General features: G+C 35.6%; 1 protein-coding gene across 34 annotated transcripts in view; it reads right to left on the bottom strand.

Moving 5' to 3' along the window:
- LOC105227368 (poly(rC)-binding protein 3) overlaps positions 1-17,462 on the bottom strand; it is a 232,957-nt gene that overhangs the window by 43,871 nt on the left and 171,624 nt on the right. For 15 of the 34 annotated variants that reach the window (XM_019990687.3, XM_029550676.2, XM_029550679.2 and 12 more), the window contains 2 exons: positions 2,655-2,970; positions 859-1,361 (listed from right to left, as the gene is read on the bottom strand). In XM_019990687.3, the coding sequence (XP_019846246.2) occupies positions 859-939 (81 nt within the window). In that variant the 5' untranslated portion in view covers positions 940-1,361; positions 2,655-2,970. Of the gene's footprint in view, positions 1-858; positions 1,362-2,260; positions 2,971-17,462 lie in introns of those variants that run through there. The other 19 variants (XM_049459178.1, XM_049459171.1, XM_011206673.4 and 16 more) reach the window with 4 other exon arrangements.

Genomic DNA, 17,462 nt, shown 5'->3' with positions numbered 1-17,462 from the left:
ATTGTTCTTTAAAGAAAATATCGATGGCACGCGATTTACCAGAGAACACTTGGAATACTCTAGGAGGTAAGTTAAAAGTTTGGAAAGAACCAACACTTTCTTTTTTCAGTAGATGACCTTAGCAATTTCTATTTCATTTTATATAAGTGATTCATCTCTTCCATCACGTCTGAAAGAAGTGATCGTCCAAAAGTGACCAGCTTTGGCCAATAGGAGAGGAATTGCGTCCCACTAAGGTAACACCAAGCCAGGTTCACAGGGATTCATCTCTTATGGGTGGCCTCCATAAGGCCGAACTCTCCATTCGAAACGGCATTGCCACTTGGACCCTCTGAAGGAAGCAATCGTTCAGAACCGAACAACTTTAGACAATAGCAGAGAAATTATGTTCCAACAGAGTAACACTAGGCTACATCGATAGTGACTTGTCAGAAGTTCCAGGAGCCTTACAAACTGAACGATCAGATTGTATAGAAAATTTTTTCATTTCGCGAAATGCAAATCTCAGATGAAATCGTTCACATCGGACCACTATAGCTTATAGCTGTCATAGAAACTGAGCGATCAAAGCTTTTGTAAGTAATTCTTTTTGCATTTTTGAAGGGTATTATAGCTTCGGTGTAACCGAAGTTGAGGTTTTTTCTTGTTTTTCTTGCGTTGGCTTGCAGTTAAACACTTCAGCAGCTTTCGAAATCAACTTTACCAGCGTTTGCTAATCTCAATTACCAATAACCAACCTTCACAATATTTTCTACCTCAGTAAACATTTGAGAAATGAAATTTAATTAGACACTAAGCGTGTGTAAATATGTGAATATGTGTTTGTATTTACATATGTGCGAGCTTTCATCGACTTACCTTGCCTTGCATTATCAGCCTTATTGTTAATGTGACTGATTCGTCGGTTTTCATTGGCGTACTTGTGTTATTGTCTTCCATATTTGTTGTTACTGTTGTTTTTGTAGTTGTTGTTATTGTTGGTTACCTTCTTGCTGCGGTATTTGCGGTTGTAATTTTGCTATGATTTACTATGTTTTTTTACGTTTCTTCACTCAATTTCGCTCGCTGCAAACACACTAGCGAATTTCACTGCAACACTCACACACACATATGGCTGCTATAAGCTTTTCTTTAGCGGTGGTTGAGGGCGCTTTGTGTGTGTGTGTGTGTAATTTTATTGAGATATCCGCTTTTTAAGTTAGTTACTTGCGCTGATTTCTTACTTTTAACAACCTTTTGTTGTTGTTTACTATACTTTTTGCTTCTTTGTTGTATTAATTTTGTTTTTTCCTGTATTTTCTGCACTTCACATTAGCTTTTACTAAACTTTTAATGTACTTGCTGTAATTTTATGTGAATACCTGGAATTTATGTGATAATTTTTTAGCTGTTTTTTAATTAAAATTGATTTACTTGCAATTATGTGGTATATTTTATTAACGCGCATATACGTTTGTATATGTGTCTGTATGTTTGTGTGTATATGTTTATATATCGTTTACTGATATAACAACAATAAAAAGAAGTTAATTAGTTAATGCATTAATTAATTGCTGGTGTCTTTCAGCGTTTGCTTGCTAAGCGTTCTAGCACACAGCCAGAAATGAAATTAGTAAGTGTGTGTGTGTGCTTTCATTTCACTTAATGCTGAATTGGCCGTTTGAGTTGTGTTTATTTTTTGGTTTTTATACCCTGCACTGAGTCGATTTCACCATGTCTGTTTTCTGTCTATACGGGTCCGTCTGTGAGATATCGATCTGAAATTTTGTACAACAAAAAGCTGCTCTTTGTCGGAACGCAGAATATCGAACAGCTTTAGCTTATAGCTGTCATACAAACTGAACGATCGGAATCAAGTGATTGTAAAGAAAACTTTTTAATCTGACGAGATATCATCACGAAATTTGCTAGACATTTTTGTCCAATGCAACGGTACAATCACCGTAAAAATTTTTCAGATTGGATCACTATAGCATATAGCTGCCAAACAAACCACCAATTCAAAATGAAATCCTTATATGAAAAGTTATTTTAGTTGGCAAGATAACTTCTTGAAATTTGACACAGATTGTCGTCTAAGATAGCGCTACAAGCTGCTAGGAAAGTGTTGAGATCGGACCACTACAACATATAGCTGGCATACCCACTAATCGATCCAAGTCAAGTTCTTGAATTAATCGCTCTTTTATTTGTGCAGGGTATATAACTTCGTTGCAGCCACAGTTAAAGTTTTTTCTTGTTTTTTAGCTCTTGTATTTACTTCAACTTTAAATTGCTTGATAATTTTTCCCGGTTTGAAAAAAAAAACTTAAAAATGCACATTAATCACTTTGTACGTATTTGTTGCACGCTTTTTATTTGCTATTGTTATTGTTATTGCTGTTGCTGTTGCTTTTCACTACACTTTTGTGTGTTGTTGTGTGTTTTTATTGTTATTATTTCTCTTTTCTATTTATTTAATGGTCAATTGGTTAGTCGAATGGCTGCGCGCTCGTTCGTTTGCGCGCTTGCGGTTGATTGAACTTGGAGGGGTGCAATAATAAAAACAAAATACCATAACAAATACAAGCAGAACAGACGGTTTTGCTACACTTTTAGCCGGCTTGCGAGCGTTATCAGTTAATGCTTAAGCGTAGATTTCTATAGAAATTTACTTTTGCTCTTATTTATTTCGGTTATTTGAACTTGCTGCGGTTGTTGCTGCTGAAGTCACACTTTTATTGCCCACGACGCGCTCTGTGCGATTGCTGCTGCTGTTGTCGCCTACTACAATCACGACCGTCGACTGACTCCGCTTGCAGTCAGAAAAATGTGCTGAAAAATACAACGGTGTGTTGTTTTTGTTTGTATTGAGTTGTTGCGGTTGGGCGCGCGTCAATTCACAGAATGCACACACAGCGGTAACGAAAGACGTCTACGAGTGCTTGGAGCGCGCGAGCGTGAGGAACGCACAGAAATGCTTCAAAAATCCTGCAACAAAGAAATGTCAGTTAGACAGAGACTCATTAGTGATAATTAATTACTAATAATACTAAAATAAATAAATATATATATAGGTATACTTGTATGTGTGTGTATGTGCGAATATTTGCAGCGCAAATGCTGTCAAATGTCAACTATGAACAGATTAATTTCTGTTATAAATAAATAAATATGAGAAAAAGAAGCAGAAGCTCAAACGCCGAGTGGCAGGGGGTAAATGTTTCGTTTAAAAGGTCGTTTGTAATTTGGCAAAGCAAAAACAAACACAAACACACAAATAAGCATACTTTCAGACACACAAGCGCGATATTACACACACAGTAAAGAGAAGAACACACACACACAGTCGCTCTCATTGCTTGCAAATTTGTGAAATGCTTTTGGCGGCATTTGTCGTTGCTGTTTCGGCACATAATTAATTTAAGCACTGTAAACATGTTCTGAGCATTAGTAGCTAGCCAAACGTTTGTTGTCTTTGTTGCAGCTAGTTAGCAAGGAAATGACCAAATCGCCTTGATTTTGCAAATACTTCCGGCATATCAAAGGAAATTTTATAAAAGAGAGATTAGCACAAAATTGATGGGGAGATGAAACAAAAAAAAAATATTTTTGTTTATATGTACATATGTGTAATAAGGAAAAGCAAAAACAAACGGTAACCGAAGCTAAAGTAGCCTTTACGAATACAAAATATGGCTTACAAGAACTCGATTTGGTTCGATCACTTTGTATAGCCCCTATATACTATAATACTCCCATCTGACCAATTTCTTGGGATACTGTGCCGGCGCCTTGGACAATAATTTACGAGAAATTTCCTGAAGATATCTCTTCAAGTGAAAAAGCTTCCACTTGATTCCGATCGTTCAGTTTATATGGCAGCTATATGCTATATTGGTCCGATATCGGCGGTTTCGACAAATATGCAGTTTCTTGGGGTGAAAAGGTCGTGTGCCAAATTTCAGATTCGAGATCTCAAAAACTAAGGACCCAAAGTTTCTTAAGTTGAAGCATTGGGAGGCGTGGAATATGTTTCATTTGGGTGAAGGCTGGGTATACGCATAGACAATGTACCAGCGTCTCATCATCTGCCGCGCTCTCTCTGCATACCGCCCTTTTCATTTTCTGAAGGTGGTTCCTTAAAGGAAGGTGCCTCTGATGAGCCCTACATTGTTACTAGGCTGCGTTTTGCTAGAAGTAGAAGCTTTTTGTTCTGTGGTAACTATGTGATATGCCCTGTGTTACTTGTGTGCCAAGACCTGAGGTGTTCCTTTGTGGTCCATAGGATAGTGACGCTTGTTGGGCACAGTGATCTATACCAGAATAACTATTACCGCTCATTGAAAAAAAAACCTTGGTTTGATCCTTTGATTGCTATTAAACTACTATTCTGGTGAGTGCTCATGGTTTAACTTTGGACTACTTCAAAAATAAAAGTATATGAAGGATTCTTTACCTTCTTCAAAATAGAAAATATATGAAGAAATATTTTAAAAGCTTCCCCTGAATATTAGGATGGAAACTATTCCTTTGAAGCTTACTAAAAATATGCTAAAAACAATATATTCTGCTCTTTTAACGTAGTACAAACGGTAAAATTCAAATCCTGTCATTAACAATATAATGCAGATGTGTCCATAAACCTCTATTATGAAAATAAATATCATTAAAAGAAATGTTGCTTTCTCACTTCCTGACGTTAATGCATTACAAGTACAAGAGCAAATACCTGAGCGCACACTGTACTTTCTATGAATAGATTAAAGGAATGCAAATGTTAGCAAAGAAAAGAGAAGGGAAAAGTGAATGCAGAATAACAGTATTAACAGAAGATATAATAAGAAAATTGCATGTACAGAGGGAGGGAGTGATAGAGGGAAGGATATAGCGATATATAGGGAGTTGGAAAGGTAAAAATATAGTGTGCAAGAAGGAGATAGATAAAGTGAGAAAAAAAAACATTTAGAAGGAGTGAATGAAAATGCATGTGTGAAAGTTATATGAGAAAAATCAACAAGGAATGAAAAAAGTGTGAGAAAAATCAGCGAGATAAAGAAAATAAAAATAAATAAATTTGATGGAAAAACTAATCAAGAAATACCAAAAAAATTGAAGAAAATACAAAAAAAGGATAAAAATAAAAGAATAAAATCAAGAAAATATAACTAAAAATTCAAGAAAACACAAAACAAGAAAATTTTCTAGAAAAAGCAAAAAAAAAGTTTGGAAAATGTAATATAAAAATTTGCAACAAAAAAGTTCATACAAGAACAAAAAATGTAATAAAACCACTAAAAAGTACTTGATAAAAAGTCAGCAAAGGAATTCCAAGCTGTAAATTGAAATGAAATTAACGCAATGCATTAAGGACTTAAGTACACACACATTGTTTGCTGTTGTTATAGATACTTTTTGTGTCGGTTGTTTGTGGTGCGCCGAGGCGGAATCTCAGACGCGCACAAATAAATGCATGCTCGCCATTAAAAAATGCATTTCGGCGGCAAACAGCATCGATGGCAGCGAATTACTTGCTCGACAGCACGTACACACACACGCACAGGAAAAAGTTGCAAGCAGCATGGCCGCCGTAAGCAATGGCGACACATGTAAATATGTCTACGGAAAATAAGCGCACAGAAAAATACAGTTCCCTGCGCTTATTTGTTGATAACGTTGTAAAAATTTCACATATAACTTGATTGCGGCAACTCATTACACGGCACTTTTTCACAAGCACATGCAATTACAAAAGCATAAGTGCGTATAAGCATACAGATTTACATATGTGTTTACAGCAATCGTAAAAAATCACGCACATCTGTTTATTTGCAGGCAAAATAATGAGCGAAAATACAGCTTTTTTCGCAAAGCAAGTTGAAGCGGCGAGAAGTTAAGTGGTTACGAAGAGAAAAAGGGTATAAAAAAAACATAAACAAAAATGAAAAAAATAAATATACATATATTAAAAAAAATTAAAAATAAATAAAAATATATAACCTAAGAGAAAAGGCGTCAAACATAATAAAATTCAAATAAAAGGAACAAATTATGAAAATTTAAAATAAAATATATAAGAAAATACGAAAAGAAAAAAATTAAAATTAAAACAAAAAATAAATAATTATAATAAAAATTGTAAATCATCATAAAAAAGCCAAAAATTAAGCAAAAAGTAAATATTAATAAAAAACCAACATGATGGCAACCACGCACTGCACTCTGTGAAAATCTGTTGATTTAACTTTCATTGGCGTATATTACACCAACATCACTGATGTTTCTGCTGCCGCCATTACACATTATTATCAATAACCGAAGAAGTACGAATGTCTATGTTGTTGTTGTTATTATGTTAATAAAATTTTGCATACAACTTGCATTAAACTTCAGCCATGGCAAATTAAATCACAAAGAGCGCAGAATTAACGCACTCAGACGCTGATACTACAGACAAGTGCCGCGAGACGCATTGGATTAATGTGCTTTTGAGTGGCCGCAAAGAATAATTCATTACACAGCTCGCTATAATATGCAGACAGTTAGCTGCTGGTGTGGTTTACTGCGGAAATTTGTTTTTGTTGGGACCTTAAACAGACTAAATGCGCTCAAGATGGTGTATGTATGCTAGAGCAGATAGCGTTACCAGACTATGAAATTTAACACGAGTTCGAAAACTAGATTTTTTCAATTTTTTTGGCTTTGTTATGAAGCATTAATTTGAATACTACAGACCAAATTAGCTTTACTTTAGCTTAGACTTAGTGTTAGGTCTTTAAGGAGAAAGAGCGCGAGAGCAAGAAATGGAGATGAAAACGAGTTGCATGTAAAGAGAGAAATCATTAAAATAAATGAGAGACCAAAATTCCACCAGTTCGGTGGTACAACGGAAAGTATGAGCCCCTACTTTATCTCGATAACGATAATCAAGAAAGAAGTGCTGATTTAATTCGACCCAGTCTTCTTCCATACAGCTTCTGCAGCTGGTGTTGGGTAAGAATCTCAACCTTACAGCATGGACAACTAAGCCGAAGTTAGGCATTCTCCAACCGGACTCGAACGCACGGTCATTGAGCTCGAGACTAATATCGCCGTCCTGTTGCTACGCAGCTAGAATACTCTTCACTCTTAATACCATACATTAAGTTGATTTTGATCAGTTTGTACGGCAGCTACATGCTATAGTCATGCCACCTAAAAAATTTCCTCTGAGATTGCAGAGATTACGAGCCAAATTTCGTGAAAACTGAGCGACTATTTCAAGTATGGGCGGGGTTCCAAACAGTGGGAGAAAATTTTTCATATTTCATCACAAGACATTTGTAAGACTACGAAGCCTTGAGAAAAAGTTCACTAATAATTCACTAATATTTGCATAATGAAACGCTCAAATGAATTGATCTGAAAAGCTTCACTTCATTTCATATCTCAATTTACAATTTCTAAAGCTGCCTGAGCGCTGCTCACTTCAAAACAATCAGTCAGTCATATTTTCTTTCAATAATAACTGTATTATGCGCAGGCTTTTTGCTATAATTAAATTGTCTACACAAAATAACAACAGCAACAACAATAAAAATGACAACTACAACAATAAAAATTGCAACAAAAATGTGTAACAATAAGTGCAGCAACAAGAGAAATATGCTAAACAATAATTAAAACAACAACAAAATATTACAAAATGTCAAAACAGTGAGATGACAGCAAGAACTAAGTTTGCACGTCAAAGATGATACAATTTGCTTTGTGTATGTGCATGTATTGATGAAGACGGCAGCAAAGAGGGCAAAGAGCTTTTGAAGTTTCAAAATCAATTTGGTAGATTAAAAAGTCGACTGCACACACATACATAGAGAAGGTAAGCCAGAAGCAGCGGAGAAGCTTAAAATCATTATAAAGTATCTATGTGATAGAGCAAAGGCAGATGTATGTAGTCACAGTAATACATATGACAATAACTACGAATCGAAAAAATAAAGACAAGAAACAACAACAAAAGAAACAATAGGAATAACAACAATAACAATAACAAAAAACAGCAATAAAGCAAAAGATTTAAACAGCAACAACAACAATGTGGAAATCATCTAGAACAACAACGCAAAAACAACAAAAGAAACAAAAAACAACAACATAAAACGAAGTAATCGCCAAACAACTAGATAAAAAGTATACAGTTACAAACATGTATACAAACAAGCTAACATACATATGTATACAAATACAATATCTACAAAGAGAGATACAAATGTATGTATGTATTTTTGTGCAAGTTCATTTGAGTAGATGCAAAGATATTGTAACTGAAAACTTGTCAAAACTGCTGCAGCAGCAACTGCAATATAGAATTTGAAGTCTCATATTTTTGTGTTGTTGTTGCACTTATTTATTCTTTTCATAATGCCACATTTTCGCCGTTGTTTTCGTAGTTGTTGTTGTTGCTGTTGTGGCAGTCATGAAGTTTCTTGATTTCAGTGAATGCACAAATATGATACACTTGTCGTGGACTCAGCTTCGGAGCGAGTATTTTTCGCCGTTACTTTGCAATTTGCATATAAATACGACATATGTATGTATACAATTTAGTTGCTGTTGTTGGCGTTGTTGCCGTGTGCGCAGTCACTGCTGTTGCTTGTGCAGCATCAGTGAATATTCATAAAAGATGTCATGTACACAAAACTTATTGTAACTTTGTATGAAAGTATATATGGGTGTGTGCGTGTGTATACCAATAAAGGCAAGGTGGCGCGTAGCTGAGCCAAAGAGAATACGGGCAGCGATGAGAACCTTATTGTAAGTATGATATCAATGACATTGCAACACATACATACATACACACTTAGAATAAGTAGGGGGTGTAGATACGTAGGTGTATAAGTATGTGGGTGTCTGGAGGAATGAAAAGGTGGAGGTTGAGCGCTAAGTACGCGTAACGAGTGCAGCACATATAACTACAAAGGTATGTACGCAAGGAAATTGCAATAAAAGTCACGTCTTTGATTTACTTACTAGATTTCATTTCAATAATATCAAAACACGAAAAAACAACAACAACACTTGCAGAAAACTTATACATATATACAAACACACATACATACATTATTAATCGGATCGGTACGAGCGGCGTGCGACTTGTCACACGCTGTTATAATAGTTAGCAAAAACAACGACAACAACAAAAAATATAATAGGAATAATAGTAAGTGCTTATTCGGTTTCCAGAGTTGAAATAACATGTGGATCAGTCTGGAAATTGTTATTTAACTTATGCATGAGAATAGTGCAAGTTTTATTTTCTTATGCACAACAGGCGTAGATATAAGTATGGGGCACTTTTTTATTAATAGAGAATTGTCAAACAAAAAATTGTAAATAATTTTTGAATTTGCGTCAAAAAATGCACAAAAAATATTAAAAAAATAAAAATTGTTAAAGGCGTGGTCCGATCTGAAAAAAAATTTCAGATATTGTAGCGTTGGCTTAGAAAATAATATATGCTAAATTTTGTGGAGATATCTTGTCAAATGAAAAGTTTCCCGTACAAGCACTTGATTTCGATCGTTCAGTTTGTATGGCAGCTATATGCTATAGTGGTGCGATGTCGGTGATTACGACGAATTAGCAGGTACTTGGAGAGAAAATAACGGGTGCTAAATTTCCGATCTATAAAAGTTTATATCTCTGCAGTACCCAGACTTTTGTAAAGCACTGTGCAGTGATAGTTTTAAGCTGAAGCAAATAAATAAAAAGCAACAAACTGCGTTTTTACACACGGCACAATTCATATTAAATCAATCTGGTAGATGCAAACTAATACACACGCATACATATATGAATGTATAGCATAAATGGCATATGTAATGTATCTGTGAATGCGAAAATGCGCAACGACTAGTTTCTGGTTACTGATATCCAGTTTTATTTCTAACGCCAATTGCATGTCAGCTTGTCAGCGAATCTTTTGCCATTTCCCTGCTGCATAAACACTTATTCTCTCCGCATATACAGACATAAATATACATGCGTATGTATGTATATATGCTTGTTTACCTGTTTCTTGGCATCGACTGCATTATCTGATTTTCTCTTTTCTGTAATAAAACATGTTTTTCGCAATTTCCTTGAAAAACAGTGGAAAAAATCAAATTTATATTTGAAAAGTTCCGTTCAGTTTTATTTCTTTTCGTCAGCTTTTGATGAGAAACTGCATTGACCCACTGCGCGTGCAGCAGCTGAATGGTAGCCATGGGAATTTTATTTGAATCACAAAAGGGAAAGTGCAAAAATATTTTCGGACGAATGTGGCTGAAGAACGTGAGTGTCAATAAAGTTAAGAATACATTATAAATGACGAGATGTAGCAGAGGATATTGAAAAAAAAAATATGTTTTTGCCAAGATTAAGGCTGGCGTACAATCATACTCTTTCAACCTCAACTGCGTTAGCGCAGCTAAAAATAAATTTTAGTAAGACGATACGGAATTTTCAATACTTCAAGTGTCACTTTTAAACGCTTTTCGGTATAAGTATCTCAAAACTCATCAAAATTTTATTATTTGCTATGGCAACCCTATCTAAAATTTACAAAACTCGACGACTTTTTTGAAAAGCTTTCATTTGATACCCATATTGCTATAGGTTAAAAATTCATTAAAAAAATTTGTAATTCTCATACGGTTTAAGCACATTTAGAAAACAGCTTTTGAAGGAGATATATAAAGAAATCTTTAAGTAATATAAAACGTTAACATGCAATACTTTAAATTCTTTTAATACTCAGCTGCTTTAAAGAAAAATCTATAGCGAAAAAATAGCTCAGTACACCCTCCACTTGATTTGATTCATGGTTAGTAAAATACCTAGTTTTTATCAACTTTTGTTTTACATTTTTAACCAACTATTTAACTTCGAATTTCAGCTACCCAAGCAAAGCCCACAGTCTATATTAAGTTTGTTCGTCAAACGTCTTTGTATCTACTTTGTAAAATTTCAAACAAGTTCGTTTCTCATTCGCCTAAAATATACTTAAACGTTGACCGGTTGAGGATGTAATAGCAAAAAGAGGTAATTGTAACTCTGCCGGCCAATTACAATAATTTTCAAGAAAAAAGCCATACTGCAGCAAATCCGCAGCGTGTCAATAGTGTTAAGTATGGAAAAGAAAGTAGCACAATGAGCGTATAGCAGCAAAAATAGGTTAGTACTGGTAATGATGGCACAGCGTGTATTTCGACGAGCTCACATACATGTTTGCATGGAGGCAGCACTGCAGTGTTGCCAGCTCTTTTGTTTTGCGGTGGTTGAAGTGGTTTCGCCATTATGGCCTCAATAAAATGCTAGTTGGGAATTTGATAGTTATTGTTCCAGCGAACGACAAGAAAATGTGGGAAATTTCTCTACTACTTGTTATGAGACTACACTCTTTTTAAATTGATTGATTTTAAATGTGAAATCGTGTTATTTGAACTAGCGAATGTTAACGGTACTTTGATATACAGTGGGATACAGATGGACATATTTTGAGTACGGACTTTCAATATTAAAAAAAAAATCCGACAAAGACTCATTATAGACCCTCAAACTACCTGGTTACAATTAGTGGACTAATTAGAATTTAGTGGCAAGTATTTATAGTTAGACTTGATTATAGATTTACAAAAGAGGTTATTTGGATCTCAAGTTAATGATCGCTGAAAAAAATGTATCGAGAAATAAGAGGGAGTCGCCGAGAATGGGGGCTGTTTGAAAGAAAATGTATTCCTTATATTTCCAAGGACATCCAAAAGTGGTTATTTGGATCTAAAAATAATTCTCGCTGGAAAATATATGTATGTATATCGCAATATAAGCAAAATGCACTTTTACACAAAAAATCATATGGAGAAGTTTGAAGACCGCTATACTCGGTGATCTCATCTGATGGAAACTATTTTCAATAACAAACAAGCATTCAGAGCAACATGAAATCCCACTGTGACCTTCTCCATAGCGTTAACCTCATTGACATTTAACTTGGATTTAATACTTCAAGGAATTGCAATTCTACGCGCAGCCTGGATTACCTTGTTATCGCCGCTGCGTGGTCACCAACAGACGCGTGAAAATATAAATAATTTTATGACCTTTCGCGTTTCGATTGAATTTCAAGGAAATTTGCAGTTTCACATGGCTTATGGCAATTTTCTATGCTCATTGCAGCGCAACAACAAACAGAAAACACTATTGCCGCTACCACCCGCTCCACCCTGACCACTTATCCACAGAAATTCACACGCTGTAGGTAGTCGAGCGTGCACTCTGATATTTGATTGGCGCAATAGAAAGCAATATTTATACATTGCTATTAGTACGTGGAGTGGTTTACAGTGGAGGGTTCGAGAATAGTAACAATCAAGTATAAATAGGTTAACTACTTTAGTTTAGGTATATTATATTAGGTATATACTGTAAATAGAGAGCAAGACCGATAATCTTCGATTTATTAACATTAAGAACCACGTATGAAAAACAAGTGCGGAATAACTACTCCCTAAAGAACTTTACGGCTAGTCAGTCGTTCCCAATTCTATGTCCAAAACTGTGTTCTCAGGCAGCTGCATTATTTGAGTATTGTCGGCTGCTTTGGTATTTTGCGCTCATTTCTGCATATCTCGCGCAGGCATTTTGACGCGTTTCCCCCCGCTAAGCGCACAACACGAAACTAACGGTACACGGTTGAGCTTTGTTGTGTGCAACGTTTTAGTGGCTGCGAATTTGGGGCGGTGCATTCCCCGCGCCGATTTGCGAAGACAGAACACAGCTTGTTTAGCGCTGACAGCCAGCATCGGCGAATTTCCCTTTATACCTAAAAGCATTTAATTTAAACAATAGCTGGAAGCTCAAGCTGCAGCTGCCGCTGTTGCTTCAATAAAATTACTATTGCTCGCTGCTTACAGCAGCTTTGCGGCATTAGCGACCGACAAAGCGGCGATTGCTTGTATTACAAGAAGAGGAAGAGAGCGCATTTACTGTGAACGCCTCAGCTCTACTTAGATTTTCAACAGAAAAGCGCAAGAAATATTACTTTTTTTCAAAACTGAATATTTGTAGCAATGCAATTTCGCTTCGACATTTTTAGCCGCCGAGCAAATATTATTCAAATTTTTTCTGCTTTCGGCAATTTTTTTCTAGATAATTTTTTATTTTCACTTTGCTGACAGCTTTCGACAGCGCAACTGCCGCGCAGTAGCCTTAAAAATTTGCATAAATTCATTACTTTCAAGCAACGAAAAATAGAAAAAATAAAAACAAAAGAGAAAGAAAACAACAACAATTATCGGCTTTAGCTGGCAAAAATCTCCTCTAACACAAAAACAAAATTATATTTTTATTTTTCTATTTCTATATATTTTTCCACATTTTTTTCTACCTCCTCCCTTCTCATGTTGCATTTTTCCATTTAGTCCAGTGGATATCTTAAGCTTATCTTTAACCGCTTTTATTGCCGCTAAATACTTGCATTTTTAGTGGAAAATGTAAAGCAAAGCTCAGCAAAATTCTAATCGCTAAAGTCCAGGCGTTATATTCAGCAATTTTTTACAGTTAAGCTGGTGCCAAACATTTCATATGCATTTTTCACTCCATGGTTGGCAAGTGGCAGCTGATATGAGTTTCAATTAAAATTTTTAAGCACTTTCTGTTTTACGCTTTTAAAGTTCTATGCATTTTAAATGAGAGGCAAGTTCCAGTGCGATAGGAAAAAATAGTGTGGCAGCCACTGTTTGCGAATATGTTAATTAAATTGTATGTAATGGAGCTGAAGTAGCGGAAATTGTTAAGAAAATTATACAATTTATATTCTAAAAAAGAGGAACTGAAATTAATTCTAAAAATACTTATTTTTAAGGCCACTGTTAAGCTGATAAGCTGGCAAAGAAGGGCATCCTTGCGTCGCTATCAATAGAATGGGGACAGTTCGATGCTCTACTACTAGGTAGCTGGGCTTCGCGGGAACTTGGCCAGCGCTGGGCTACCATCGATTCGTGCGCTAACGCAAGATCCTTTTGGTTCAAGATTGATTGTAAACAATCAAATGGGCTCTTTGCACTCAGTAAGACTAGCCGCTCTCTAGTTGTAGGGTTCTAAACTTGACCTAACGGCATCCATGCTCTAAGGTTAAGAATCTTACCCCGCGCCATTTGCAGAAGCTGTATGGAAGAAGACGAAATGGAATCATCCCTGCACTTCCTTCTTAATTGTCTCGCGTTTGCGAGATCAAGGCTTGAGATTACTTTAACCAATGTTGTATGTGTGACTCCGATAGGAAATTGCCTAAATGTGTGCTTTGTTTACATAAACGTTGCCTACATTTAGGAACAAGCTTAAAAAATGAGAGCGAGTTATTATCTATTATAAAGAAGACTGTCTCAGGTCCAGGTAAATCGGTTCAGGTATTTTGAAAAATGTCAGTTTAAAGAAAAACCCGTTTAACGTTTCAGTTCCGGTCCAACCAGTTTGGATGCCGGCTCAGCAAAATACTCCGAATTTCTCCGAAAATAATTCGAATTTTGGAAAATCCTCTTCTAGACATTTTCTCGAATAGTTGAACTTTGATTATATGACTAAAAAAATTCGATAATTAATTTCTAGACTAGTAAACCACCTTAATATGACGAATAGCAGTTAGTACATATATACAATTCTGTGCTCTTACGGCCCCAACTAACTAAGGGTTAAAGATTTGTAAGTAAATTATTTATTTTCTTCAATAAATATTTATGTACGTAATTTTGGTTTGGCACGCGCAATTCAGAATTCACCTGCGTATTACGCTGCTTCTTCTTACAAACAGAAAATCTACTTACGGTAATTAAATTTCAAAAACTAAATCGAGAGAATTTCCAATCAAATAAAATTGCATACAAGCTTATTCAAGCAACGAGTACACACATTTGTATGTATGTATTATAGTGAATGCAATGTTTGTATGTATTGGCATAAAGCATTTCGGAGCGCACACAGCAATGGAGAGTACAAAGCAAGCAACGGGGGAAATGTGTTTTGATTACGCAAAATACCAAAAATATTGCCAATTTGAGAAATTCGAATTTAACATAAATTGTGTGCACTTAAAGGGCTAAGCTAGCAGCAAATCCAAATGAAGAGAGTAAAAATTGGAAATAAAATTACAGAAAATCGACGCAAATTCCCACACGCAGCGCAAGCTGCAAGCAAAGCACAGTTATACGTATACACACACATGTATTAAAGCTTTGTAGCAGTAACAAGAACAACAAGAAATAATAATAATATATGTATATTATGGTGTGTAACAAAAATTGCATATTCTTTTTTACGTGGAACGCTGAAAAATTTTGTAAAGCATTCAATTTCTTCCAATATTTACGAAATGAAAAATTTTTTTAATTAGTTGGAAGCGAGAATTGAGTCCTTTTATCCTTGTTATTGGAGAGATAGAAATAGATAACTATAAGGCGGTGCATCTTCCCATTACAATTTAGGGCTCATACTGAGAGTTCTCTAAAAATCTATTTTTCACAGTAACAACCGGAAAAAATAAATTCATTTATTTTTTTTTTAACCACCCTAATGTGCATATACCGCCAGCAGACTTTGTGACTATTGCAATGATAATATGAAAATAGTTTTGCAAATATGTATATGTATGCATGTTGTTGTAAAGGTTGCCTCAGCTGGCAGGCTATTGCCGTCAGACAGAGGGCGGGGGGCTGCGACGGCGCGGCAAAACCAATATGCAAACAATAAAGCAATAAGCCATGAAAATGGTCAATGATGCGAGAAAACTTATTTCCAATTTAATCCAGTTACAGTTACAACGGAAATGACCGAACCGGCCATTGAATGGACCAAACTGGCGGCGAGCGGCACAATGCTGAGTGCGAGGAGTGCGGGAGTGCCTTAAGCAAGCGTATTCCTGCAGCGATTATTGTACAAATGATATGCTTACGCTCAGCGCTTTGTAAGTATGTATGAATTTGTATAGCATTGATAACGCTTATATTCGTGTATGTGAGGGGTGATGGCGTGTTGGTGGCCACTGCTGCAGCTGGTTGGAACTATCAGGCCCAACTCACTCGGCTTGGCACTGCTTCGCTACATGCAAATAATGGTGTTTTGTGCGTGTTGATAACATTACAGCCCGTTTGTGCAGTGGGTTGGTGTAGAGGGAGTGTGCGGCACGACGGCCGGCAGCGAAGATTACGCAAAGTGTAGCGAAGCGTGCATAAATTTCAAGTTCTGCACAGCAAGCGACAAAAGTGAGATTGTCGTAAATTGAAAGGCATAAATGGAAATAATTCGAGCGAATTTAAATTGGGCCCGCACACATGTGGTTAAAGGTGATATTGTAAGTATGTATTTGGGTAGATTTAATGAGGTTCACGATAGCTTTTAAAGAAGTTTGGACGAACTTTTTTGGGTAAGATGGGTTTGGGTTTGAGAAAGATCTTACAAGTTCAAAGTGTTTTCAGTGTGACAAATAAAAAAATTATATTTTGCGGTGAATTTGGTCGAACCACCGAACTGCCATAAAATGAATAAAAGCATATTACTGCTTCTTATTTCTGGCATCACCATACAATTTCACTTTTATATATTTATATTTTCTATTTCAAAAATGCGCCTAAATGTAGACTATATGTTATAATTGGAAAATGCTAGAATACATTTAGGATTGAATACACTTTAACGTGGCTTTATTGAGTGGTAAACTCTATTGATTAAACGCATTTACACTTTCATTAATTGAATAGTACTCAATAATAATTAAGATTTTTTTAAAACTAGTTTTGTATTAGTTCACCAAATTTTTTTGCTCAAAATAATTTATTTGGGCGATTAAACGCATATGACTTTTTGTAAAAATTGAATGTATTTTGCTGGAGAAAAATTAGTAGTTTAATACTTAAAACTTCTTTGGACATTGTCTCTGCTAGTTTTCTGAGGACAACAGATTCAATTTCTATTAATTGGCGGCATTGTTTTGTTGAAAATGAACTCTGCTTCTATATTGTTTCTCAGGACCATTATAGAATCCCCTTTGCGCCCCATAGCGGCTATGCTTTTTGCCGCTATCCTGCCAAGATAAGCTCAAACCTAGAGGACTATCAAGAATTTTTGAATTTTTTCTCGTCCGAAAACATGACGTATTCTCACTCCTTCTTCCAGTGCATATACTTTTGAGCAAGCCAGAAAGGCATCATTTTTCAAAGAGCTGAGCGGATTTGTAGATATTTTTAATTTAGTGTAATCCGTTCCCAAAACTTTAAACGGATTTTTTCGAAACAACATCTTCAGAGTCAGAAATCTTCCTCCTCTTGAACCGATAGGAGCTAAAGAAAAAAATAATTTTAGCTAATAGAAATTGGAAGGGGAAAACGTGTAATATTATTGCAGCCTGAGCTTTGATAAAGCTAGAAATTCAAAGAAACCAAGTAAAGAAGTCTCCAACTTGAAAAAAT

This window comes from Bactrocera dorsalis, chromosome 5 (assembly GCF_023373825.1).
Source record: "Bactrocera dorsalis isolate Fly_Bdor chromosome 5, ASM2337382v1, whole genome shotgun sequence".
Lineage (NCBI taxonomy): Eukaryota > Metazoa > Arthropoda > Insecta > Diptera > Tephritidae > Bactrocera > Bactrocera dorsalis.
Note: the sequence above shows the minus strand (reverse complement) of the source record. Positions and strands in the feature narration are given on the sequence as shown.